We start from the raw sequence: 23,830 nt of genomic DNA, 5'->3' as shown, positions 1-23,830 counted from the left end.
TGTGGAGTTTTTAACCTTTAACATATTCATTTACTCAGCCGAAAAACAAATTCCGAACTACTCACCTGTGATCAGGAGAGAAACCAGTACTCTACCTTTTAGCCCAGTTCTGAACCGCAAAAGTAATTCTAACTGTACTTACCAGTAACTTGAATTTTCTTCCATAGGAATCCATTGATTGTTTTTCTTTGAAATTTCTTCTAAGGGTCAATTTTTGCAAACTGGAAATATTCCTTAAAAATCGTACCAACTACGAAACCGTAATTACTTACCTGACTTAGGTAGAGATCCCACTGCTGAATTTAGGAGTCCAATACTGGGTTACAAAAGTAACGTGAACGTATATTACCTGTGACTTGAATTTCCTGCCATAGGATAACATTGGTGGGTTTTCACTGAAAAGTTTCTAAGTGTCAACTTTGAAAACACATTTATATTCTTTAAAAATCACAACTGTAACCAAAACGCTTTTACTTAACTGTTTACAGGTTATGTCCCAGGACTGAATCTAGGATCCAGTCCTGTGGTTAGAAAAGTAATTCTTAAAGTAATCAATTGCTTTTATGTAGAAAAACCCAATGAGCGCAATGTTAAATTGTGTTTGAGATTGTGTTGCCTATTGCAACCACTGTAGCTATTGTTCTTGCAAAGTCTATTGCCTTTTTGCAAAGTAATTACCTAAAGTCACTCATATTGATAAAAGTATATTTTGATACCTGTTGGTTCTAAAATAAAACAACTATATATTTTGATATAAAACAATTGACCTAGAGTTCAGTTCTTGAGTGTGTGAAACCTTTTGCTGACTGAGTGTGTACAACAAATGCTTTACAATGTCCTCTGATACTGCCTTACTGCTCGACCAAGCTACCACTTTAGAGAGTAAGGTCATATTTGACTTTAACCTCTGTTATACCTCTGGAGACTGGGGACTCTATACACACTGTACCTTACTTTGGTCCAGTATATATAGAGCCACTTTCTTACATCCATCAATTTTTGTGGCCTAAAATGGGAGGAGAACTGAGAATTTTGTAAAACAATGTGTCATCTGTGCACACGTCAGGGCTTCTTGAAAAAAACAGTGGGATTGTTGTTCCCCTTGCCTACACCTCAGCAACCCTGGTCACATATCTCGATGGACTTTATAACCCATTTTCCCCTTCAGAAGGAAAGACTGTGTTGTTAGTGGTAACTGACTATCTCATTAAGAGGGGACATTTTATTCAGTTAGAAAATGTTCCCACAGCCCCGCACTTGCAGCACTTGTCCTCAAAGAAATTGTCAGATTACATGGACTTTCCAAAGACAAATGTTTACATCTATAGTTAGATTTTAAAGAACATTACCAAAAAAAACTGGAAGAGTACATTTCATGTCCACTAGCTACCATCCTCGGCAAGACAGACAGATGAAAAGACTGGATCAAACACCTGAACATTACTTAAGATTTGTTTTAATAAATCATTCAGAACAGTGAAGCAATGGATTCCTATTGTGGCATTTTCTTACAATAACACCTTGCACATCTCTTTGCGATACCCCCTGGTTTCTGTATCCCAGGGTTCAATCTCCACGCTTACCCACTTACCCTTTCCTCTACCACAGTTCCTTCTGTAAAATCGCTAGTCAAAGACATACTTAAGAGCCAAGATTCAGCATTAGCCTATCTACGAAACTCACAAGCTCAGTATATGAGGTTTGCAGATAGACAAAGCAGTGCACGATCAGTGTTTAATACAGGTGAGAAGGTTTGATTATCTCCCAATGACCTTCCCATTCAGGGGCACCATCCTAGGTTTGCACCAGAATTCATGGAAATGTTCGATAGTATCGAAATAATAAGGTAGTGTGCCCTACAACTAAGGCTGTCAGATTACTGGAGGATACAACCTGCATTCCATATATCAAGAGTCCTAAAGAGCGTTTCCTCTACTTCGGCTGCCCCCCCCTGCGCATACGTGGATGGAACATCTTGGTAAAAAGTATAGGAACTACTAGATTGATGATACCATTGAAGACAACTACAATAGCTCATACCGAGGAAAGGATATGATGTATCTGATACCTCCTGGGAACCAGCAGCCATTATCTATTTCCTGAGATTAATAAGACAATATCATAGAAAGTCTCCCAAAAAACCTAGGCCCAAGTGGAGGGGGATATTTCATAGTGGGGTACTGTCAGGTTTCGGGATAAGACACCATACAAGAGAATTTGAAAACATACCTCAAGGACGAGGAGGAGAACACCATAAAGGACATCATCTTCCAGGGTAGGGTCTAAAATACGCTGCACAGTCACCAGAGGACCGGTAGTTGGCCTCCAGGGCACAGATGGCAGGGCCATATTATGGGTTAATAGATGCAGAAGACTCTGTCTGGCAGCATCCACTGTACGGACTCCCTTCCTTGCTGTTACAGTCACGCCAGGTACTGTTCCCACACATTTTTCTTTCTTCTTTGTTCGTTCCCTTCTTCCTTTTTCAGCTTCCCTGTACTGACCCCTGTTTTCGTTTTTTTAACAGTTCTTGGTATTTTGAGTAATGCGCCTCTTTTATGATGACTTTCGCATTTGTATAGATACTAGCAGGATTGTCAAAGTAGTGCCCCAGACCTATCTCACAGAACTTATCTCTTGCAAATTGGAGCCAAGCAATCGACATTGCACTATCTAGATTAACACAATCTTTGATATTCTCCCTTGAGAATATTAACTCCTCAGACAGCCAAATTTTTGCCCATAAAAAAGAGGGGAAACAGCTAAGCGATCCTCTAAAAATTCTAGCCCCAACTCACGATGGCAAAAGAGTGTAGGAGCGCTATTTGGGGTCATCAATAGCCTTTTTATGAATTGTTTTCCCAGGACCTGAAGGTGATGGCTTTTGTGCTAACCCCAAACTCCTGCCCCATATGATGCAACAGACAAACTTTGAGACATGTTGCACAGCAGCCTGCGCTGCTGTGTAACATCCCAGAAAAACATTGACAACGCCAATAGGTCTCGCATAGGTGAAACCTGTTGGCTTTGCCAATGCTTGTTTTTAAAAGGGGTATCAACGTCAGAGAAATTAATGTAACTGCTAAAAAAACTTATCAGGGTTAAAAACAGTAATAACTACTTACATGTCCACACAACACTGAGGCTTGACTGCGCCCGCAGCATCCACAACAACATACTTATTTGGAGCCGTGCAGAGAACTGAAAAAGAGAGAAAACCATCTTCTTTAATACCACACAAACTAAGAGTGAAATATTCTAAAACGTGTCAATGCAAACAGTGCGACCCTTGGTCGTTAAACTGAAGACAGTATAAAAGGCGAATACAACTATTTTTCAATATAACATCTGGAAATCTGACAACAGGCAAATCGTTTATCAGTTTGTTTTGGGGAGTTTTGTATAGCGCAAGCTTGATCGAATGTTAGTATCCGAGCGCTTCACATGAGCACCATACAGAGATACACATACATTTTTGTTAGGCACGAGGAGATTAGCTGATTTGCCCAGAATCACAGGATTTTGAGTGTCGTTGCGGAGACTCGAACCCGGTTCCCCAGTGCTAAGACCGACAGCACCAGGTACCAACTGCTTTCCGACAAAAAGCGTACATATGATGATTTGTGCTCATCTGCTGCTGCCTTCTCGCAGCCTTCTTTGTCGACCTACCTTTGCATATTTCTTTGGATACATCAACCACACAATTAGCAATTGCGCCTACTGCCAGCATGTTTATGTATTTAAGTATTGTAATAGTGTGATAGTGCTACCACAAAGGACGGGCTCCTTTAACGTGAAACTGGATGGTTTCTTCACGCTCTATTGATAGGAGTATTCAAAAAATCATCAGTAGATTGACTTTGATGTGGATGAGCGCTTTTTATTGAAACATTTTATGTCATCCTTTCCAAAATATTCAAAATTATAGGTTCAAAACATCAATTCTTAGGTGCGTTCCGTTTTTTCCCAATGCATTTCGGGTCAAACAAGTAACCCTTCATCAGGGTTATTTTTTGTTGGTTGTGAAATATTTTGAGTCTGTCATGCTTCTGACTGTTCAAAAAACACCGCTTTTAAAACCTCGGGTGTGTCCCCAGATCCAGGAGGGAGATGCAGCAGGCGGAATTACACTCTTCTTACAATTAAGTCCCGCCCCTGGAAGAGTGTAATTCCGCATGCTGCATCTCCCTCCTGGATCTGGGGACACACCCGAGGTTTTAAAAGCGGTGTTTTTTGAACAGTCAGAAGCATGACAGACTCAAAATATTTCACAACCAACAAAAAACAACCCTGATGAAGGGTTACTTGTTTGACCCGAAATGCATTGGAAATAACGGAACGCACCTAAGAATTGATGTTTTGAAGCTATAATTTTGAATATTTTGGAAAGGATGACATAAAATGTTTCAATAAAAAGCGCTCATCCACATCAAAGCCAATCTTCTGATGATTTTTTGAGTACTCCTATCAATAGAGAGTGAAGAAACCATCCAGTTTCACCTTAAAGGAGCGCGTCCTTTGTGGTAGCACTATCACACTATTACATTGCATATAAAGGCACTGAGAGACACAGTGCGTCAAGGACTGCGCCAAAAGGAACTGTAATTAAACATTATAGAGAAATCGAGGTGTGCACGGAGATAACATAAATCACAGTATGTATTTAAGTATAACATTTATTAACTGAAGACTATCTTGAGGTTGAGTTATACAGAATACAAGTAATACCTTTTGAAGTAATTTCAAAATAAAATTAGGAAAATGTTAGAACGCTGAAGTGGGAGGTTGTATTAATATCACCTCAGGATGCGTAGGGAGGCGCTCTTTTGGGGTCTATGGATTCAGATTCAGATTCAGATTAGCTTTATTCGATTTTCAAGTATAAAATCATAAAAGCAACAATACATATATATACACAAAAAAAGTATTAAATCAACATGTAATTAATCTGTTATATTTCGAAATTAGCTAATCATTGAGTTGCGTTTCCTCAGAACACTTTTTAAAAAGCCCGTCATAACCATGGTACATGTAACATTTCCCAACTGTTGTAGACTAAGGTACGCAGGCCTGCATTGCCGCCACGCTCCATATATCAGATATTGCTTGATCCATCTACTACGTTCCTTCTCATACAGTTTGCAAAATAACACCACGTGAAAAGTAGATTGCGTTGATATATTATCACATGGACATAAATCTAGGATTCTCAAACAATCGTTTTTAGTTGGAAATGTAACCAAACTGTGAAATAAATCAAACCTAAACCTGGTCAAAATAAAACGATCAAAGCCTACAGCACAGAGGGTCAGATAAGGTTGTATTGCGTAGCAGGTCAATGACAGTTGATGTTGGGTTACTGTTTTCTTTATGAGCTCCGCTGAACATCTTAACAAGACAAAATGATCCATGCATAGCCTTTTTAGTACTTTCTTTGGAACTGCACGGATCAGTTCCGGGTTACTGAATAACTCTGGCCTTTGCAGGTCAGTTAGCGTTTTCCTGACATACTCAAGCCAACGAATGCGCTTAGCATTGTCCAAGCCCATGACATCCCTAATAATACCCTGGTTTAGGCCAAGGGCTTTTGATGCCCATACTCTCCGCCAGAGCAAGATAGGTTGCAGTTTGATCAAATCTGAAATGTAGTCCATGCCTAGTTCTGCATGACAATTAAAAACAGGCATGCCCTGGGGAAGAGCTAGCAAGTATCTAAAAAATTTATTTTCTTCTAATTGCAGGGAAGATGTATCCTGGTACCCCCAGATTCCTGCCCCGTATAAAGCAATGCTTCTGCATTTGGCCACATAGATGTTTAACATGATTTCAGGGGGTCTTTTGCCTAGTTTAGTCGCAAAGTGCATCAGTGCCGCAGTAGATGGTTTGAAGGATAGAGTCCTGTTCTTAACCTCAGGGCCCCATGAGCCCGAGCAATCGATTAGTACCCCCAGGTAGGGAAAGGTTTTAGTATGTTCAATTTTAAGTCCTGTCACTTTGAGGTGCTTACAAGAGGCGCAAACTTTACCACAGAGCATCACAAATGACTTTTTAGCATTAATTCTAAGGCCCCTAGCTTCCATAAATTCTACATACTTTAGTAGAGCCTTCTGGGCACCCACCTTGGTTCTGGCCTTCAATACCGCGTCATCCGCATAGAGAAGGGAGACAATCGTTTTTTACCATATCTCGGGGAATCGATTGTACTGGCCCCAATACCTCCTCCAAGTTGTTCGTATATAGGGAGAAAAGAAAGGGGGCCAGCACGCAGCCTTGTCTCACCCCCTTCTCTATGCAGAAGGACCCCATACACTCCCCCCTCATCCCGTGTCTCACTTTAGCTGTTGCCCCTGAATAGAGCTGCCGGAGGAAAAGCACAATGGCAGGCTCTACATTCATTTCATCTAGTATTTGCCACAGCTTGGCATCCTCTACGCAATCAAAGGCGGCTGAAAGGTCAACAAAAATTGTGTACAGTTGGCCTTCCTTGGCCCGGGTATATTTCTCCTGCAACATTACAAAGTTTAGGACCTGCTCCACAGTACCCATTCCCTCACGAAAACCATACTGAACAGGGCTTAATACACCATGCTCCTCAGCCCACATTTGCATTTTGTTTAGTACCACTCTACCTGCAATTTTCATGAGGGAGTCTAATAGGGATATAGGTCTATAGTTAGCTGGGCTCTCCCTATCCCCCTTTTTATATATCGGTATTATAACCGATTCGGACCATGTTTTAATGAAACCTTTAGCACAGCAGGCTTCAAGAACCCGTGTGCAAAGTGGGGCCCATAGTTCAACATTCATTTTATATATATCATTAGGGATAATGTTTCTGCTGGCATTTATTGCAAGTTGTACTTCCTCGAGAGAAATCTCCATGGCTATCGGGCAATGACGGTCAACTAAAGGATGACCATTTACCACAACCTCATTTGATATAGTCCCTTCTGTATTCTTGTAGACATTAGAGAACAAATCTATCCATGTTTTCTCATCTATGGATATTTCAATTCTCGCTATATCTTTTTTAGTAAAAAAGGGGGCATTTACTGCCTGCCCAAATGATTTGGGGTCTCTGGACTGTGAGGCCCATGGGTCTATGGAAAACTGTAACAAGATCTGATTCCATTTTTGGCTTTGTGCACTTTTCATATAATTAAATTAAGGCAAGGTAGGTTTGGAAGTAAACATGGCAGCAAAGGATGATTTTATTAGTGGTTAGGCAAACTGTAATGAAAAGCCTGATGTTCAGCACAAGACAGCAGCCTAGGGAGCGGACTTTAAATATATGTCAGGGATGGTGGAAAAATCTGTGTAGAGATTTTCATCTTCTTGTATATGGGAATATTCAGACATAAGAAAGAGCTTTAAGCTAGGCATTCTTAAGGATCGATTCACCGGAAATCGTCAAATTTCTAGGGAACGCATAGGACATAAAGAGCTCATTGAAATAGACCTGTGTGAATTGTGCCGTCTGACGATCAGTGGATGGCATCTGTCGAAGGTATCATTGGAATTCATCAGGGACCTTGAATTATTTATGCAAAGGATGCCTAACAACATAAGGTATTGGCCTCAATTATTAGAAAAGGCGTAATTGGACATCCACATAACAGCTGAGATTAGAGAGAATTGGTCTAGCAACTAGAGCTGCTGACTTGGGAACCTGGGGACCCATATTCAGAATTCGAATCCTGGCCATGGAAATTAAATCCACATCCTGTGAGTCTGGGCTAACCAGTTCATCTCCCTGTGCCTAAAAAATGTGAGATGTATAAAATGTATTAATATAATTCCCACTAGATATACACAATCTTGTAGATTTTCTCCCAAGTTATGTACACCCCCTCACCCCCCCCCCCCCACAATTCTTCCTTGTTAGGTTTGTGCTACATAAATACCAATACATACATACGGTTATGGCTAATGCAGATTGAGCTTCAGACATTGCTGCATGTGCATGTAGTATCTAAAACCTAGTTTATAAAGGTAATAAAACAGATAAAGAGGATTTGCTGATGGAAATCAATAACTGTTAAATCCATCACATTATCAAGCCCGCGTCCTTGCCTCTTATATTTGTAGACAACTCATTATGCATATATTGGGGTGCAAAGAAAAAGTAAGTAAATTCAAATCCCGGAATTTTTCATGGTTCTTCGGGGAATACAAGACCTTATCTATTCTGGCTACACATTCTTCGATCTATAGAACACTAGCATGTAGTGTGATGATATTGAACCTCCTTGATAACAGGAGAGGACTATTCCACAAGCTCTATTCCTCTCAAAACATGGGATTGTTAACCAATTGATAATCTTTTTCACCCGCTCTAGGATGCGTTTATGGTGATGAATACACTATCAATTAAATCCATCAGATGAGAGGACGTCTAAAAGCCTGTCGGAAATGCGGCTTTGCATTTATTTATTATATGTAGGCGCACATAAATCATTTACACATGCAGTAGGAACAAAATGAATGCAAACGTACATACATGTATAAATGTCATCACACTCTTACTCTTTCATAAAAAGAGATTTAAACTTCATATCAAAAAACTACATTGAGAATAATATTAACAATTGTATAAAACAATAATTACATGCTCCTCGTAAACACCACATAAAGGCTACTTTGACAGTCCACAAATCTGTATTTTTTTAAAGACTGAGCCACGAAGCATTTGCCTTCAATTTGACATGCTCGAAAATGTCTAGCGTTTTTCCAAAAAGGGAGCAATAATGTTAATCCCTTGGTATGCTTGGCAGATCCCCCCATCCCCCGCCCGCTGCATGTGATCGCATATAGAATTATGCAAGTGTAATAGTGAATACGGGGCTCTTTTTCGCCAAAAGATTCTGAGTGACATCAAATGGACAATGAAAGCAAAGCTTAATGTCACTCTGAAGCACAAGGTGAACAATATTGCTGTTATTCCATCTATATATGCCTATCTATAATTTTGTTATTTATGGTCCCCAAAATCATCCACACCTACTTTCAACTGCTATGCAGGTCAGAAGAGTAATAGAGAAGCCATACGTAGGATAACTTCTCCTCCTTGTCCTAAATGAAAAAGAAAACATACCTGGCTCCTTGCCACCCACCCCTGTCCCCCTCTGGGCCACACCTACAAAGCGGTGCTCTCTGCTCTCTATCAGAGTGGAGCCAGTGCTAAGCAAATAGGTTTACTGGGAGGCCAGAAAGAGCAGTCTAATTTCCTTTATGATGTAGCAACAGTGGGAAACAACTTTTGTGTCCCTCTGTTGCTACGAATAGATCAATAAATAACCAGCTTTAGAATCTGGTATTCACATTATTGGCTTCCACTAGACGCCACATCTAACGCCCAAATTAAGGCAAAACGTCTTGAACGTTGTTCATTGATAATGCACCACAGTGACAACAGATATTATTGTGAGAGTAACAACCCAACCTATTTTTTTAAACCCCAATGATCAACTTTTTTAATTACATACAATCGAACTCAAAAGATAATTTCTAATAGATCCAAGATATACTTTTCATTGGAACTTAGTTAAAAAAAAGTTGCAGTAGAGCAACAAACACTCCAAGTCCATGAAAGACTTTCTTAAAACAACTATTTTGATTCTTTGGGTACACTGAGGGCCTTAGATAACAGAAAGCATCTCACAATTAGGAGGATTAGATTTTTTTTAATCAGGTAGGGGAGAAGCTAGGCCTTTGATTTACGAAGGTTATCCTCGTCCTGAAGATGGAAAGGCATTTAATCACTGCGTCCATTGAAAAACCATGGCCGCCAAATATTTTACACCAATAGATGGGGATCGCAAGAAGAAATTAGCCACTAGGGAACAGATGTACAACGCGTTTTACCAGTTGTAAAGAGCCCTTCGGGCCATTTGCGATCAGTACAATGCATTTTCCTATGTACCAACGTTATTTTACGATTCGGTAACCTATTACTGACTCGCAAAATAGGGTTCGCAAGTCGTTACTTGGAAGAGGCGTATAAAAGGGTGTCCCTTCCTAATAGCGAGTCGCACTGGTATGTATGAATGTTTTGCGACGGAATGCGCACGCAAAAAATTAGCATATTAGCACCAATTTCACATTTGGTGGTAAGCCATTCGCAAACGGAAAGGCGTCCTCAAGGGACCCCTCGCCCTTTGTGAATGGGGGCACCAACATTTTTTCAGAGCAGGCAGTTGTCCGACAGACCACTGCCCACTGTAAAAAAATTAACAGAAGCTTTGCATTTGTATTTTTGAAATGCATTCCGTTGTCCTTTAAGGAAAATGGGCTTCATTTCACAAAAAAAACAGCTTTATTTCAAATAGCAGACAGAGACATGTTGGTTTGCTGACCCCAGCAGGCCACCATACCTGTGAGTGCCAGACATTCCCCATGGGTCGCAAACTGCAACCTGCCTCGTGAATATTAATGAGGCAGGTCTCTTGCAACCCATTTGGAAATCGTGAACAGTGTAAGGGTCATCAGGTTTTGCAAGTCCCTAAAAATCGCTATTTGCAAGTTGCAAAACCTGACGGTTTTACATGTGGCCCCATAGCTCGACTACTACCAATGGTTGTACCAGCTGAGGTGCCAGAGCAACGGAGAAAGGCTTGCAGTGAATATCATTTTATGATCAAAGCACAAGGATTTAAATGTAGTATGTACTTTCAGTAGATGCCAGTGCATGGTGACTAAAGCTGGGGAAATGTGATCTCTTAGCTTTAAACCCTAGTGCAAGTCTAGTAGCATAGTTCTGAATAAGCTGCAGCTTGCGAATCAGATGACCAGAAAGGTCTGGGTAGACTGGGTAGACGGAACTTCAATAATCCAAGCATGCAGAAATAAAAGCATTCAGAATTTGCAACTTATGTGGGTAAGAAGACAGGTACAAAATGTGTTTCATAGTATGCAGCTCGAAAAGGCAAGCTCTAACAACGAGCCCTGAAGAAGGGGTAAGTAGAATAGCAGCAAAACACATGTTGGCTGTACTGGTGCAGCTTGACAACTTGATCGCATGAATATCCAGTAGGTTGATGTGGAGCCCAGATTCCGTCGGAGACCAGAGGCCTCTGATCTTCACCTCTCCCAGATGACCGCCCCATGCCAGGAGGGATGCACCTAAATTAAGGATAGAGTCTGAAACATCAGTTTCATAGCCTGAATATTCTGGAACCGCCTTTCAGGACTGTGTCCAGAAGAGCTCCAATGAAAGGGAGCGTCTGAGGGGGAGTTTGGTGTAACTTCGGCACTTTGATAGTGAACCCCATCAAGTGCAGAAAGTCCACTATAGTCTGGAGGTAGGAGATGACCGCCTGGGGCGAGCCCGCCTTCAACAGCTAGTCGTCAAGATAGGGAAAGACTGGTATTCGCAGATGAGTGGCAACCACCCCCACCACCTTGGTGAAACCTGAGGGGCTCTGGTAAGGCCAAAATGGAGCACTTCAAACTGAAAGTGTTGTTGGCCCACAGTGAACCACCATTGGTGGCTGTTAGGGAACGGAGGTGGGGGGGGGAGGGAGGGGGGGGGGTAACATATTTGAAAGATATTTTTTAAACACACATTTTCTGTCATCTCTCCTCATTGTCTCCGCCTCTCTTCTCTTCGTGACTCCAGTCTGGAAGAAGCAGGGAGCATACAAGCTCCTCTAGGCCAATCGCAATGCTGCAATGCAGCGTTGTGATTGGTCTGAGCGCCGTAGTTCGGGACTCAGACGGGCACAGGGAAACTGTGCATGTTCCCCACCAGGCTGTGCATTACAGCCTTGTGGGGAATATGCAAAGTGCGTAAGACTGCTTGGCCAGCCCAAGCGGGCGGGCCAAGCAGTCATGCGCATTTAGTGTGCACAAACCGCACTAACCCAGCCCCGCAGCAACAAAAATAACATTTTAATAACGTTATTATCATTTTATTTTTACCCTTTTCACTGCTCTAAGAGCAGTGGGGCAATGCTCCTCTGACTTAGTGGAGGAGCCGCCCGTGTGAACCGCAGGTAACATCTGTGGACAGGCAGGATGGAAATCTGGAAATACTCTACCATCTCCAGGGTCTCCTGGGTCCATGGCAGACAGGACGTGAGTGAGCATGAGGAGGAAATTGAGAGGGTATAGGTCTTGGACAGGACAAACGCCCCCATCATTTTGGGCACCAGACAGTAGCAGGAACAGCAATCACGACCTACTTCTGGCATCAGCATCCTCTCTATGGCTTCCTTGGGCAAGACTGCTACCACTTCCTTGCGGACTGGCCCTCCCTCTGGCTGCCCGACATACGGGGACTGGGAGTGCTGCATCATCGGCCACACAGAGACTGGGGAACTTGCATGCCATGTTGGCTGGGTGGGTAAGGACGTGGCTGGAAGCCCCTTCCGTGGCCAAGAAAAGGAGTGAAAGGCAGACTGAAGTTGACGAGGGGCCATGGAAAGGCTCAGGACCTGGCCGTAGCTCTGCTATCCTTGAAGCGCTTCAGCGCTGAGTCTGCCTTGTCTCCGAAGAGACGGGAGCCATCAAAGGGCATGTCTATAAGCGAGGCTTGGAGATCCCCTGAAAAATCAGTTGCTCTCAGCAAGAGTGGCACTGTAAAGCCACTGATGAAGAAACTGCTCTGCCTAGCGAGTTAGTCGTATCCAGTCGACATCTGATTGTGAACTTGGCTGCATCTCTTTCGTCTGCCATAGCTTGGGAGAGAATCACCGGGCAGCACCTGCACAAACAAATCCCAAAGTGCATGGGATTAATGGCCTAAAAGGGACATGGTGTTCATGGAATGCATTGCCAGGCTGGTGGAAGAAAACATTCTTTTTCCTAAGGTGTCCAGCCTCTTGGATTCCCTGTCAGGTGGAGTGGTAGAGAATGTACCAGGGTTTACAAGGGAAGTGGTGGCTTGGACCACCTAGTTGTCTTGAGGAGGATGCTGCATGAGGAAATTAGGGTCCCCTGTGGTGGGGCGATGGTGACGGGCAATTGTCTTGTTCACCACGTCCCATGAAGGACATCCGTAAGGGCTTCATTAATAGGCAGAAGTGGTTCCGAGGAGGTCATTTCTGTCTGAAGCACCTCTGTCAAGACATTAGTCGTCACTACCACTAAGGGAAGGCTGTGAACCAGGACCTCGGCTGTCCTTTTCATCACCATTGCAAAAGAAACTCCCTCCTCCATTGCTTCAGTAGGAGAGACCATGCCAGCATCTGGGAGGTGTCCAGTCTACTGGTGTCTACCAAGTCCTCACACAGTCTATTTTGAGTTCTAGGTGCTGGTATTGCTGAAGTTCCAGTGTCCCTTCCCAATCTTCCCCAAGTTCTAGCCTGTAGGAATAGGGCTCAGGCTCTGGTCTTCAAGGTATAGCCTCTCTGGCTCCGTGTTGGGGTCAGGGATGGGGTGGCGGCGCCAGGAGCGTCCACATCGGGAAAGGTGTTGGGGAAGGTCAAAGTGGTGCAACCGTCGCAGGTCCAGATCCATCTGTGGATCCAAGGGGCTCAACTGGTGTCGGGGCGGACCGGCTAGTGGGCAACAAATAGGGGCCACTTCTAACCCTGCAGGGCCAGCGGGGATGGGCCGGCCAAATATGAGGTGCATGGCCTCATAAAATTCAAGAAGTTCGCTCCGGCTCCAGGAAACTTGGGGAGGTGCGGAGCTTGCCCATGCTCATCTGTGGAGCCAGGCCTTGAATGACGACGCTTCCTCGTGTTGTTGGATGACCTTGGTGGACGGGGTGATACTGAAGTCCTCTTTGACTTCTTACTTTTGTTTGCTTGCAGGACTTGCCCAAATGCCAGGACGATTTTGACGATGAACCATGGCCCCACGACCGATCCCAGAACCTTCCTCTCGACCAGTTTCAAGACCAACACGGCGTCACACGTCAAGTGGCAAGGAGCTTGAGGGACCGCTCCAGGCTGCGGTGCAGTTTACACAGGTATTCGTATTATGGTTGTGCTCCAGGCACCAGCGGTGCCGCAGGGCTTGAAGCCAGCCTTTCTAGTGGACATACCTGCCACAACAGAAGATCTCAAAAACAAGGTAACAAAAAATCAAAATAGGTCAGTCAAAAAATGACCAGATCAGTGCTGACTGGCACAGAAAGAAAAGAATTGACATCAGCAATCTGGGGTGGTGGCTATTTAGCCACAGCGCACACCACTTCCGGCGTGGATGATGCCTCATGGAGTGGAATATCGCATGTCACAACACGCAGGGATACTGATCAAGAAAAATGCCCAGATCCAGTCTGAAGCCTTGGGATGATTCTAAGGTAAGGAATCTGCGGCTAGAAGCCGCTATCAGATTCCAAGCATTTATATATATATATGAACAGAAATGAAGCAAAAGTAGTTATCTCAGGATCGAGTAGTGCCCTAACTCGATAGTTGACTAGGGATTGATGACACTCGTTTGTGAAAATAATAGGTATCATATGGCTGCCCATCTAGGTAGTACCTAAAACACATTCCTGTAGAATCTCCTCAAACAATTATATTAAAAACATTTTTGAAATACTAAGAGATTTCAAGGAGACAGGTATGCAGTATTTGACCTGCTCAGACCCACAGTATGCAGGTACAACAGTACCTGATCACTCCTTTCTTCAGTGATCAAATCAGGCAGTTCTGACAGGAAAGGGACTGGAGAATAGGCACTGGTGTCTGAGGAACCAGTAGACTGTAAATCACCAGAGGTCAGGGAAGTTCCTGGATTAGAGGGTCACATCCGAGTCAACAGTAGTACGATGAGTATTTAACAGTACAGCACATCTCCTCCCCTGGCAACATTTCGCTCACTTCATACATTCATCCTTGCATTCATTCACCTTTGATGTTTTCCTCCCTCTCTTTGCAGTTCACCTTTGCCTTCAAGACGTGTAACTTTATCTTGTTCATAAGTTGTTTGAACTTCCACCCATCTGTTGCTATAAATAGGTATTCTGGTCAACATCTGATTTCAATACTTCCAACACCGCCCTGGATCAGGGTAAGTTACTCCTTCTGATTGTGGTGAACTCTTCTCTATACCAATGCACATGTGGAAACTCTTGTGCACTGACCTCTTGGCTTATATGTTACTTATGTAGAACTTCCATCATCCACCGCTTGAAGCAAGGGAGGCACATCAGACTGCAAACAAATGTCAGTGCATACCAGATTTCCACAGCAAGTGCCCCCATGCCTTCTCATACCCCTCCCAGTTTTTCAATTCTTTTTCTAGTGAGGTATTTGAATTCTCAATGCCTTCTGAGAGACTCGGGGAACACAGGAAATCTCAGTAGATCTACTTCTTCAACCAAAGCTAGACACTCCACCACCTTTGGGACCATCGAGGTAAGTTTACGCTACATATAAGTTTATCTTTACTAGTAGATGCACTTTAAAAAAAAATAGCTGGTACACATCGAGCTTCCAATATACAGAATTACTTGAGCAACATAGATTCTCTATTTTAAATACCCAATAAGGTTTACTGATAATGTGGCAAGTCACGTGCACCTTTGAAGACCAAATACCAAAACGCTTTAATATTAATAAATGAAAATGCATATCATGTCATACCAATCGTGCTGATAACATATCGACTTGGCCTCTTTAACCCATTAGTAAAAGTTATCTTTATATTGAGCAACGCACATGACAATGTGTAGCAAAGTATGCAAAAAGATTCCAATGTATATTTTTAATCCAGCTTTAAATGTCACGATTTCCTACACCTAGAAAGGAATACAAAGGAAGAAAACTGAACTTTTACATTGTCAGGGGGAACATAAGGCACAACATCCCAAACTCACACAAGTTAGGGAAATTCCACAGCTGATGATCCTCTTCCACTTGATGACTGGTTTCGTCTTCTTTTTCTATCCTCTCACAAATTCTCTTCCTGCATCACCTTTATTAACATCTAGGTCCTCTCCTCGTGAGTCTCTCGACCTAAACACTTTGTTTAATGGAATATGACTGTTGCAGGGATCAATCACCTCACTAGCTCTTTCCAAATCTCTACTTCCAGCCACTGTGTGACTGATAAAAGAAGAGAAATTGAAAATTCTGATACTTTCTAATTTAACTGATGCAGCCGCTTTTAAGATGGGGTTTCATTTGGCAATCATCACACCCTCCTAAGTCCCTCTCCCCCTTTTGAAGCTCAAAGGGTGAGCCTCACTGCTCTTTCAGTTGTATCAGAGGGCCCTTTTATTAATGCTTTCACTGTTTCACAGTTCATGCCCTCCATGGTGAGATGTATTTTGGGTTTGTCTGTAATAACTGCGGCCAACTCAGTACTGGTGGATTCTGGCTTTGAAATGGGCAATGGCAGACCCCGTTGACCTCAATACGATGTTGCTTCTAAATTCCTCATGACTTGATACTCCACATCTTTCAGGTGGGGCTAACTCTGCGGACTCTTGCCGCCACACGCGGCAAGCTGCTTGCCCATGAATGTGCAAAAGTTGAACTGGTAAAGCATTCCTCTGCCACACGAAGGTAACATGCAATAGTTTTCTCCAACAAGATCCTGAAAATGAGGCAAAATGTTCAAGGTTCCACTTTCTGTCGCTCAGCCATTATGCAATAATGACATTTTATACAGCAGTTGCTTTTTTGGTAAAGGAGCTTTTCTTTTAGGTCTCGCCAACAGGCAGCTGTAACAGTCTGTTCTCAAAAGGCTTACCGTGTGCAATACCAATACTTAAGAGTGGTCTTTGGGTCAGCCCATTAGCAGCGGTTCATCTGCTAAGGTAGAGCAGCATCACCCCACTGTTTTATTTTTCCATAGTGGCTCATTTCCGGGTGCGGGTCGGGGTGGGGCTGGCCAGTCCAGAGTAGAGGGAGGAATGATGAGCCCTTCATGATGTGCACATGACGTTTTAGCCGGCCATCTGGAGAGGCCAAACAGTCATGCGCTCTTAGCATGTTCTCCACATGGTTGTATTGCACAGCCTGGATGGAGAACATGCACAGGCTCCCACTCCATGTCTGAACGCTGAACCACGGAGCTCAGAACAATCACAACACTGCTGTAATGCTGGTGACAGCAGCATTGTGATTAGCTTAGGCGAGCCTATTTGCTTCTTGCTTTCGGGACTCATCAGGAAGAGAAGCAGAGGAAAGACAACAGAAGAGAGACTGCAGCCGTGAAGAGGTAAGTATATTTTATTTTTCACCCCTTGGCCCCTCCCCTGCCATGCCACGCCAATCTGTGCCAGCCGCCACTGCAGCCCATTGCTTATCATTAGTTTGCTTTCTTAACATTTTCATTTGGTTGTTTCTTTTCAATGTTTTTCCTTCCTCCTCCTATGTTTGTCCCACCCCTGGACCATATCTCTTTACTAATCCTCTAATTAGATAAGTTGTATCCTTCCACAGCTTACATCCAGGTAACTTGATGTTTTCTTTGAGATTTCCATGGGATTACTTGGATTTTCTTGCCTATGCCGTCTTTGGTGCTTCCCACTCACATCCCCCACCACCCAAATTCCTGTGTTGCTCACCCCCAAACTCCAGCTCATCTGTTGCTTTCACTGTACCACCAAGCCTCTTTAGAATCAAACGTTTTATTGTGCGGAAAATTCCATACACAGCCCAGCTGCCTACATCGAATCGCCGGCAGGGCGTAAACAGGCAATAGTTAAACACAGCATCCGGACCTACAACCCGGAGGGCAGTCCTGCGCAGTAAAGTCCGTGAGCAGTCCTCACTGGCGTAGCAAAGTCCGCAATTTTCAAAAAGAAGAACATAGATAGAAACAAAGAAAGAAGAACCAGAGGCAGACTCCCCACCTCCCCTCCCACCTACCTCCCTTAGCAAACCCCCCCACGACCCCCCATCCTCCCTCCCTACTCCGCACCTACCATCAGCCAACCCTCGTATCTCACACACAACGTTCCAACACAACCAGATCCAACCCAGAAGCCAGGAGTTCAGGTCTCTGGGATGGCACCTCTTGGATCCAAAGGAATAGGTTGTAGGACCTGCAAGTACTTTGGGCACGTAATTTCTCTGAACTCCTTAGATAGAAGACTCAGAAACGGAGCCCATAGGGTGGCGTACTCAGATCCTCTACCATCTACATTCAGGGTAAGCCGTTCCATCGCCAAAACATGCCACAGACGCAACAACCAATCACGTGTATCTGGGACGTCCGGGGAGCCCCAGCGCGCTAGCAGGACCTGTCGCGCAGTCAACAAACCCAGTGCTATTTGTCGCCCTAGTGGAGTGCGAAGAGGGTAGCAAGCCGGGTGTGGGAGGCCTAGCAGTGTATGCTCGGGCAGTCTGGGTAGTGTGATCCGGAACGCCGCATCTAGCTCATCAAGAACCGTTGCCCAATATCGTTCCAGTTTAGGGCAGAGCCGCAACAAGTGCAGAAGGGTGCCCGGCATGCCGCATCCCCTCCAGCAAAGACTAGACTTAGCCTTATCCCAAGATGCAACGCGAGGCGGGGTGAAGTACCAGTAAGTCGCAAGCTTATACGCCGATTCCGAACCCGCGATGTTGACTGTCGTGTGGTGTGCGCAATAGAATACCTGTTCCCACTCCTTCTGCGAAAGCGGCCATCCCAACTCCACCTCCCAACGTACCTGTGCCTTTGTGCGGGGCCGGTGCGCGTCTCGTAAGATCATGGCATAAATTTCAGAGATGAGACGCCGATCATTCTTTTTACGCATAAGCCATTGTTCAAATGCCGTGAGGGGGCGTGACATCAGAGCCATATTAGCCGGACTGGACACCCAATGAGTTACTTGCGCATAGGCGAAGCCATCTGATACATCAGTTAGGGAATGCTCAGCCCTAAGCTCCGCGAAGGGGACAAGTCCCTCTAAATCAAAAAGCATGCCCACCCTCTTGCAGTTCCTCTCCCGCCAGCGATGGAAGACCGGAGAAGCAAGGCCAGGAGGGAAGGCGGGATTGTCCACTATCGGTGTCATGGGCGAGGGAAAGGTAGTCCACCCTTTACGAGTTGCCAGCTGGTCCCAGGCTATAAGTGTTGGTGACGTCACTGGTGAGGAGTACAGTCCCAACGCCCTGTCCTTGCGAGGTAACCAGAGCTCCCGCCAAATGTTACACCCTGCCACAGTCTGGTCCATGAAAAGCCAGTGCTTACTTGACTCCGGTCTGTTCCATTCGACCACGAAGCGAAGACAAGCGGCCTGAAAGTAGGCCACAAGATGAGGGAAACCCAAGCCGCCCGCGGCTTTGGGGAGTGTGGTCGTCGCGAAGGGCGCACGAGGCCGCTTATTGTCCCAGAAGAATCTGTTCAATACGCCCTGGAGTTTTTTCAATATCCCCCTCGGCAGCGCAAGAGGCAGCATTTGGAAAACGTACAATATCCTGGGCAAAAGAGTCATTTTGATGGCTGCAAGCCTGCCGAACCACGACAAGTTAAGGCGCGACCATGCAGCAATAGATTTGGTAGTCTGTTACACAAGGTTAGTATAGTTCAGGGAGAGCGTCCAGGAAATGGTTGGTGCAAGGCGAATGCCCAGGTACGTGATGTCTGATGGCGCCCAGCGAAACTCAAAATCCCGCTGCAGGTCAGAGACCTCCTCCGGCGGGATGGAGACATTAAGAATTTCTGATTTTGTGAAGTTAACCTTAAAACCGGCCGCGTTCTGAAAAGCCCGGATCTCCGTCGTGAGGCAGCGCAGGGAAGTAGCACGGTTCCGTAGCGCTAGGATAACATCATCCACGTATAGGCTTAGTTTGTGTTCATCAGCGCCGAATTGAAGGCCCGCGATGTCTGGGTGGAATCTGACACGCTGAGCAAAGGGCTCCATGTAAAACGCGAACAGGAGCGGCGAGAGGGGGCACCCCTGCCGCGTCCTCTAGTGATAGAGAATGGCGCCGATCTGCAGTCATTGACCCTAACGGCCGCTTTTGGAGAGGCATATAGGGCCTGGATCCAGCGCAAGAAGTTGCCCTTGAGGCCATAAGCCCGCAGTATTCGAAAGAGGAATCCCCACTCAACCCTATCAAAGGCCTTCTCTACGTCGATGGATAGCAAGAGGGCCTGGGTCTATGCGCGGCGGACTCCATCTAACAAGTGCAGCAACCTCTTGGAGTTGTCGCTGCCCTGGCGGGTAGGAACGAAGCCTGACTGATCCGGCTCCACCACACCATCCATAAGGGGGTTGAGTCTCGACGCGAGGATGCCCGCGAAGAGCTTGGCGTCAATGTTCAGGAGGGAGATTGGCCGGTAGGAACTACAATCCTCAGCATCTTTGTCAGGCTTGAGTATGACAGTTATGGCAGCGTCCGACATCGAGGGTGTGACCGACCCCGTCTCAAGGAATGAGTTGAACAAGCGGGTCAGGAACGGGGCCAGTTCCCGGCAAAAAGTTTTATAGAACAGTGCTGAGAAGCCATCAGGCCCAGGGGATTTAGCCAATTTTAGTCGAGAGATGGCGGAAATGACCCTCCTCCACCCGTATCTCAGAGTCCAGCTCTTCGACCGCGCTCTCCAACAGAGGGGTGACGCCAGCCTCTGCGATGTACCGGTCACACTCGGCAGGTGATGAACCCTCCCCAGTGTACAAGGACTGGTAAAAGTGGCGGAAGGCAGCTGCGATTTCAGTGTCCGTAACGCATGACACCGAGTGGCGGGCCCGGATGGCGGCAATGGCTCGCGACTGGGCCTGAGCCCACAAGCGATGCGCGAGCATTTTACCCCCTTTGTCTCCGCTTATATAGAACTTGTGACGCAAGCGCAACAATGCGTATTCCGCCCTGTCGCGATCCGGGTGTTTCAACATGCGCCTCTTAGTCTCAAGCTCTCTCCAAACTCTGCGGGCCCCAGTGCGTTTATGTATGGTCTCCAAACCCCGGACCTCCCTCTCCAACTCCTCCCTCTTGTCCCTTCTGAGCTTGGAGTAAGTGGCCGCCAACGCAATGAAGTCGCCCCTGACCACCAGCTTCAACGCCTCCCAAACAGATGCGATCGCAGTGTCCCCGACGGGGTTCTCAGTGAAGTAGTGTGTGATAGTGACCCTGATCTTATTGACAACAGAGTCCGCGCAGAGCATGGAGTCTCGCAGTCGCCAGCCAGCAGACGTAATGCGAGCGCCGCCAAGATTGAGGAGGACCGACAAGGGTGCGTGGTCTGAGAGGGATCGGGGAGCAATATCAGCACCATGAAGGTGGGGCAACAGGGCAGAGGAAGCTAAAAAGTGGTCAAGACGCGCATATGTCTGGTGTGCCGCAGAGTAATATGTGTAATCGTGCACCTGGGGGTGATGTATTCGCCACACATCGTGCAGTCCTCCATCCACCAACCACTGCTTCCCTTCCGTTGACCAGAACCCTGAGCTGTGTGATCTATTCGCCGACCTATCCATAGAATCCTCCATTACTAGATTGAAATCACCCCCCACCAAGATGAAGGCGTCAGGGGTGGCCAGGGCCTGGGCTAACGCTGTGCGCAGAATGGACTCTTGCCATGTGTTTGGTGCGTACATGGACCCAACAGTAAAAGTCGTGTCCCCCCACTGCACCCGCACTGCCAGAAACCTCCCCCGAATATCCACCAAATGTGCCCGGACCTTACAGGGCAGCCGGGCACTAAAGAGGAGGGCTACTCCGTTTTTCTTAGCCGGGCCAGATGACCTCAGTTGGAGGGGAAATCTCCTGTCTCGCATCCGGCGCTCGTCCTTAAGCAGGAGGTGCGTCTCCTGTAGGAGGCAGAAGTCACCCGTGGACTGTTCAAGTAAGGATAGTACAGCAGAGCGCTTCACCGGGTTGTTTAGGCCTCGTACATTAAGGCTCACCACCTTCAACTCCCTAGCCATCGCATTCGAGCATGAGCTGCATCACAAGCGCTCCAGGCCAGGTTCAGGGCCGAGCCCAACACCCGCAAACATCCAGAACACACCCCCACCAGTGCAGGTGGAATGAGCAGGAATGCATCTTTAAGGACAAATGGCAAATGCCTGGTGCGGAGTCCCCCCCATCACTCACTCCCCCCCTTCCCCCACACACATTCCGAACCCCCTCTCAACAAAACAAAATTAAGGCAACAAAGAACAGGATTAAGTACGCAAGTCCGTAGTTCAGGCCACATAGGCAAGGGGAATAGGGACCAATCTACAGTCTTCATTTCCCGGATACGTAACTCACCCTCCGACGCCATCTATGTACCCTCTCGGGACTCGCGGCACCTCCGGGACAGGCTCCTGAGCGGCCTCCGTAACCTGGGCCACAGAAGCCACAGCTGCGTCCCTCTCATGAAGACGTGTCGAGGTGTCAGGGCCTTTCTTGGGAGCAGTGCGGCCCATTTTCTGCCAATCCGCCGAGCGTCGTCTCCGCCTGCGAGAGTCTCCACCATTCGTCGACTCCGCGTCCGTGCGTTCAATACCCAGGAGGTCCATGGCCACCTCGAGTGACCGCACCTGGACCAATTTATTCTGCCAGCGAAAGATTAGTCGAAAAGGATGGCCCCACATGTAGGCCACACTGCGGTCTCGTAGAAACGAAGTGACCGTGCGGAAGTCCCTGCGCTTCTGCAATGTGGAGGCCGCCAGATCTTGATAAAGCACCGGGGTATGCACTGCAGGGGAACAGCATCGCGCGCCATCTTGAGGATGCGTTCTTTCAACTGAAAATCGTGCACGCATACAAGGATGTCTGGGGGTGGCGCTTTCGCTCCCTTGGGTAGGCCCACACGATGCACTCTGTCCATTCGAATGTCTTTAGGTTCCTCGTCCTGTAGGATCTGCTGAAAAAGGGCCTCGACATACTCAACAAGGTCCGATCCCTCGCCCTTCCACGGCACCGCTCTGATCCGGATATTGTTGCGGCAGGAACGGTTCTCCAAATCCTCTGCATGTGCCTGGAGGTCGAGGTTTTGCTTGGTGAGCCTGATAACGTCTTGCTGGAGGTGGTGTATGTCGCCCCCCGTCTCCAGATCGTGCTCTTCCAGAGTAGCCACGCGTTCCCCCACCTCGTCCACATCCCTCCGGACCTCTCTCAAATCCGCTGCAAGCTGGTTACGCAGCCCCACAATGTCCTCTTTGATAGCCGCAAAAAGCGCCAACATAAAGGCCTTAGTCGCGGGTTCCTCCGCTTGACTCCGGCCCAGGGACTTGTCAGCCACTGGGGACACAGCTGCCCCGGAGCTCTTCGATGCTCCGTCCTTGCCCAATTTTTCTTTGTCCTTCTTCGTCCTGGCGGTGGCCATGGTCGACCTCCGGAAATCCGCCTTCCACTGTCCACCCCTCAAGGCCGGCGAGGTCATCACGTGGTTCTCACAGCCAGGCCCGATGTCAACGTGTTCGGCTAGGACCACCTTCGGTCACCCAGGCTTCGCTCCGATCTTGGTCCTAGAAGTCTCACAGGCCCAGGGGGGAACCAGGTAGTCCTTCACAGGGAGGGGAGAGCTCGCAGGACAAGGTAAGTCTGAATGGGGCCCTTACCGCTTAGGGCAGGATGCCACGCGGAGTCTCAGTAGGCCGCAAAAAGCTTCTCAGGGAGCCCTCGCAGCTACCATGCAGCCATATTACCGCCCTCTCACCTCCGGGGCCAATCCAGCGGGCAGCAAGCAAGCCATCCGGTGCTCCCTCGCCGAGTTCTCCAGGCACTCCCTTCTGTTACGCCGGGGCTACTCCTCTCTCCCTTCTCCGGGGCCAGCCCCACCGGCACCAAAGGCACTTTCCAGGGGGCCCTCCTATCCGACAATGAGACACAGGCAGCTGGCGCCGCAGCAGCTCCCCGGCGTCGGGCCCGCACAGGCCCCGAAGCCCCAGCCTCTCGTAGGCAGCCCCGCCGGGCCTCAGTGCACTGCTCTGGGCATCCACTCTCCGCGCCGCTCCGCGGCGGGCAGCCAGCGTCGCCAATGGCCCGACTCCTCATGACCTCCT

General features: G+C 46.8%; 1 protein-coding gene across 1 annotated transcript in view; it reads right to left on the bottom strand.

Annotated features, from left to right (window-relative positions):
• MOSPD1 (motile sperm domain containing 1) overlaps positions 1–23,830 on the bottom strand; it is a 146,816-nt gene that overhangs the window by 53,363 nt on the left and 69,623 nt on the right. The window contains exon 3 of the mRNA XM_086918676.1: positions 3,126–3,201. Coding sequence (XP_086774802.1) covers positions 3,126–3,201 — 76 coding nt within the window. The remainder of the gene's footprint in view (positions 1–3,125; positions 3,202–23,830) is intronic.

Source organism: Lissotriton vulgaris, chromosome 4_1 (genome assembly GCF_964263255.1).
Source record: "Lissotriton vulgaris chromosome 4_1, aLisVul1.2, whole genome shotgun sequence".
NCBI classification, from domain to species: domain Eukaryota; kingdom Metazoa; phylum Chordata; class Amphibia; order Caudata; family Salamandridae; genus Lissotriton; species Lissotriton vulgaris.
The sequence above is the reverse complement of the archived record's forward strand: the minus strand, read 5'-3'. Positions and strand labels throughout refer to the sequence as shown.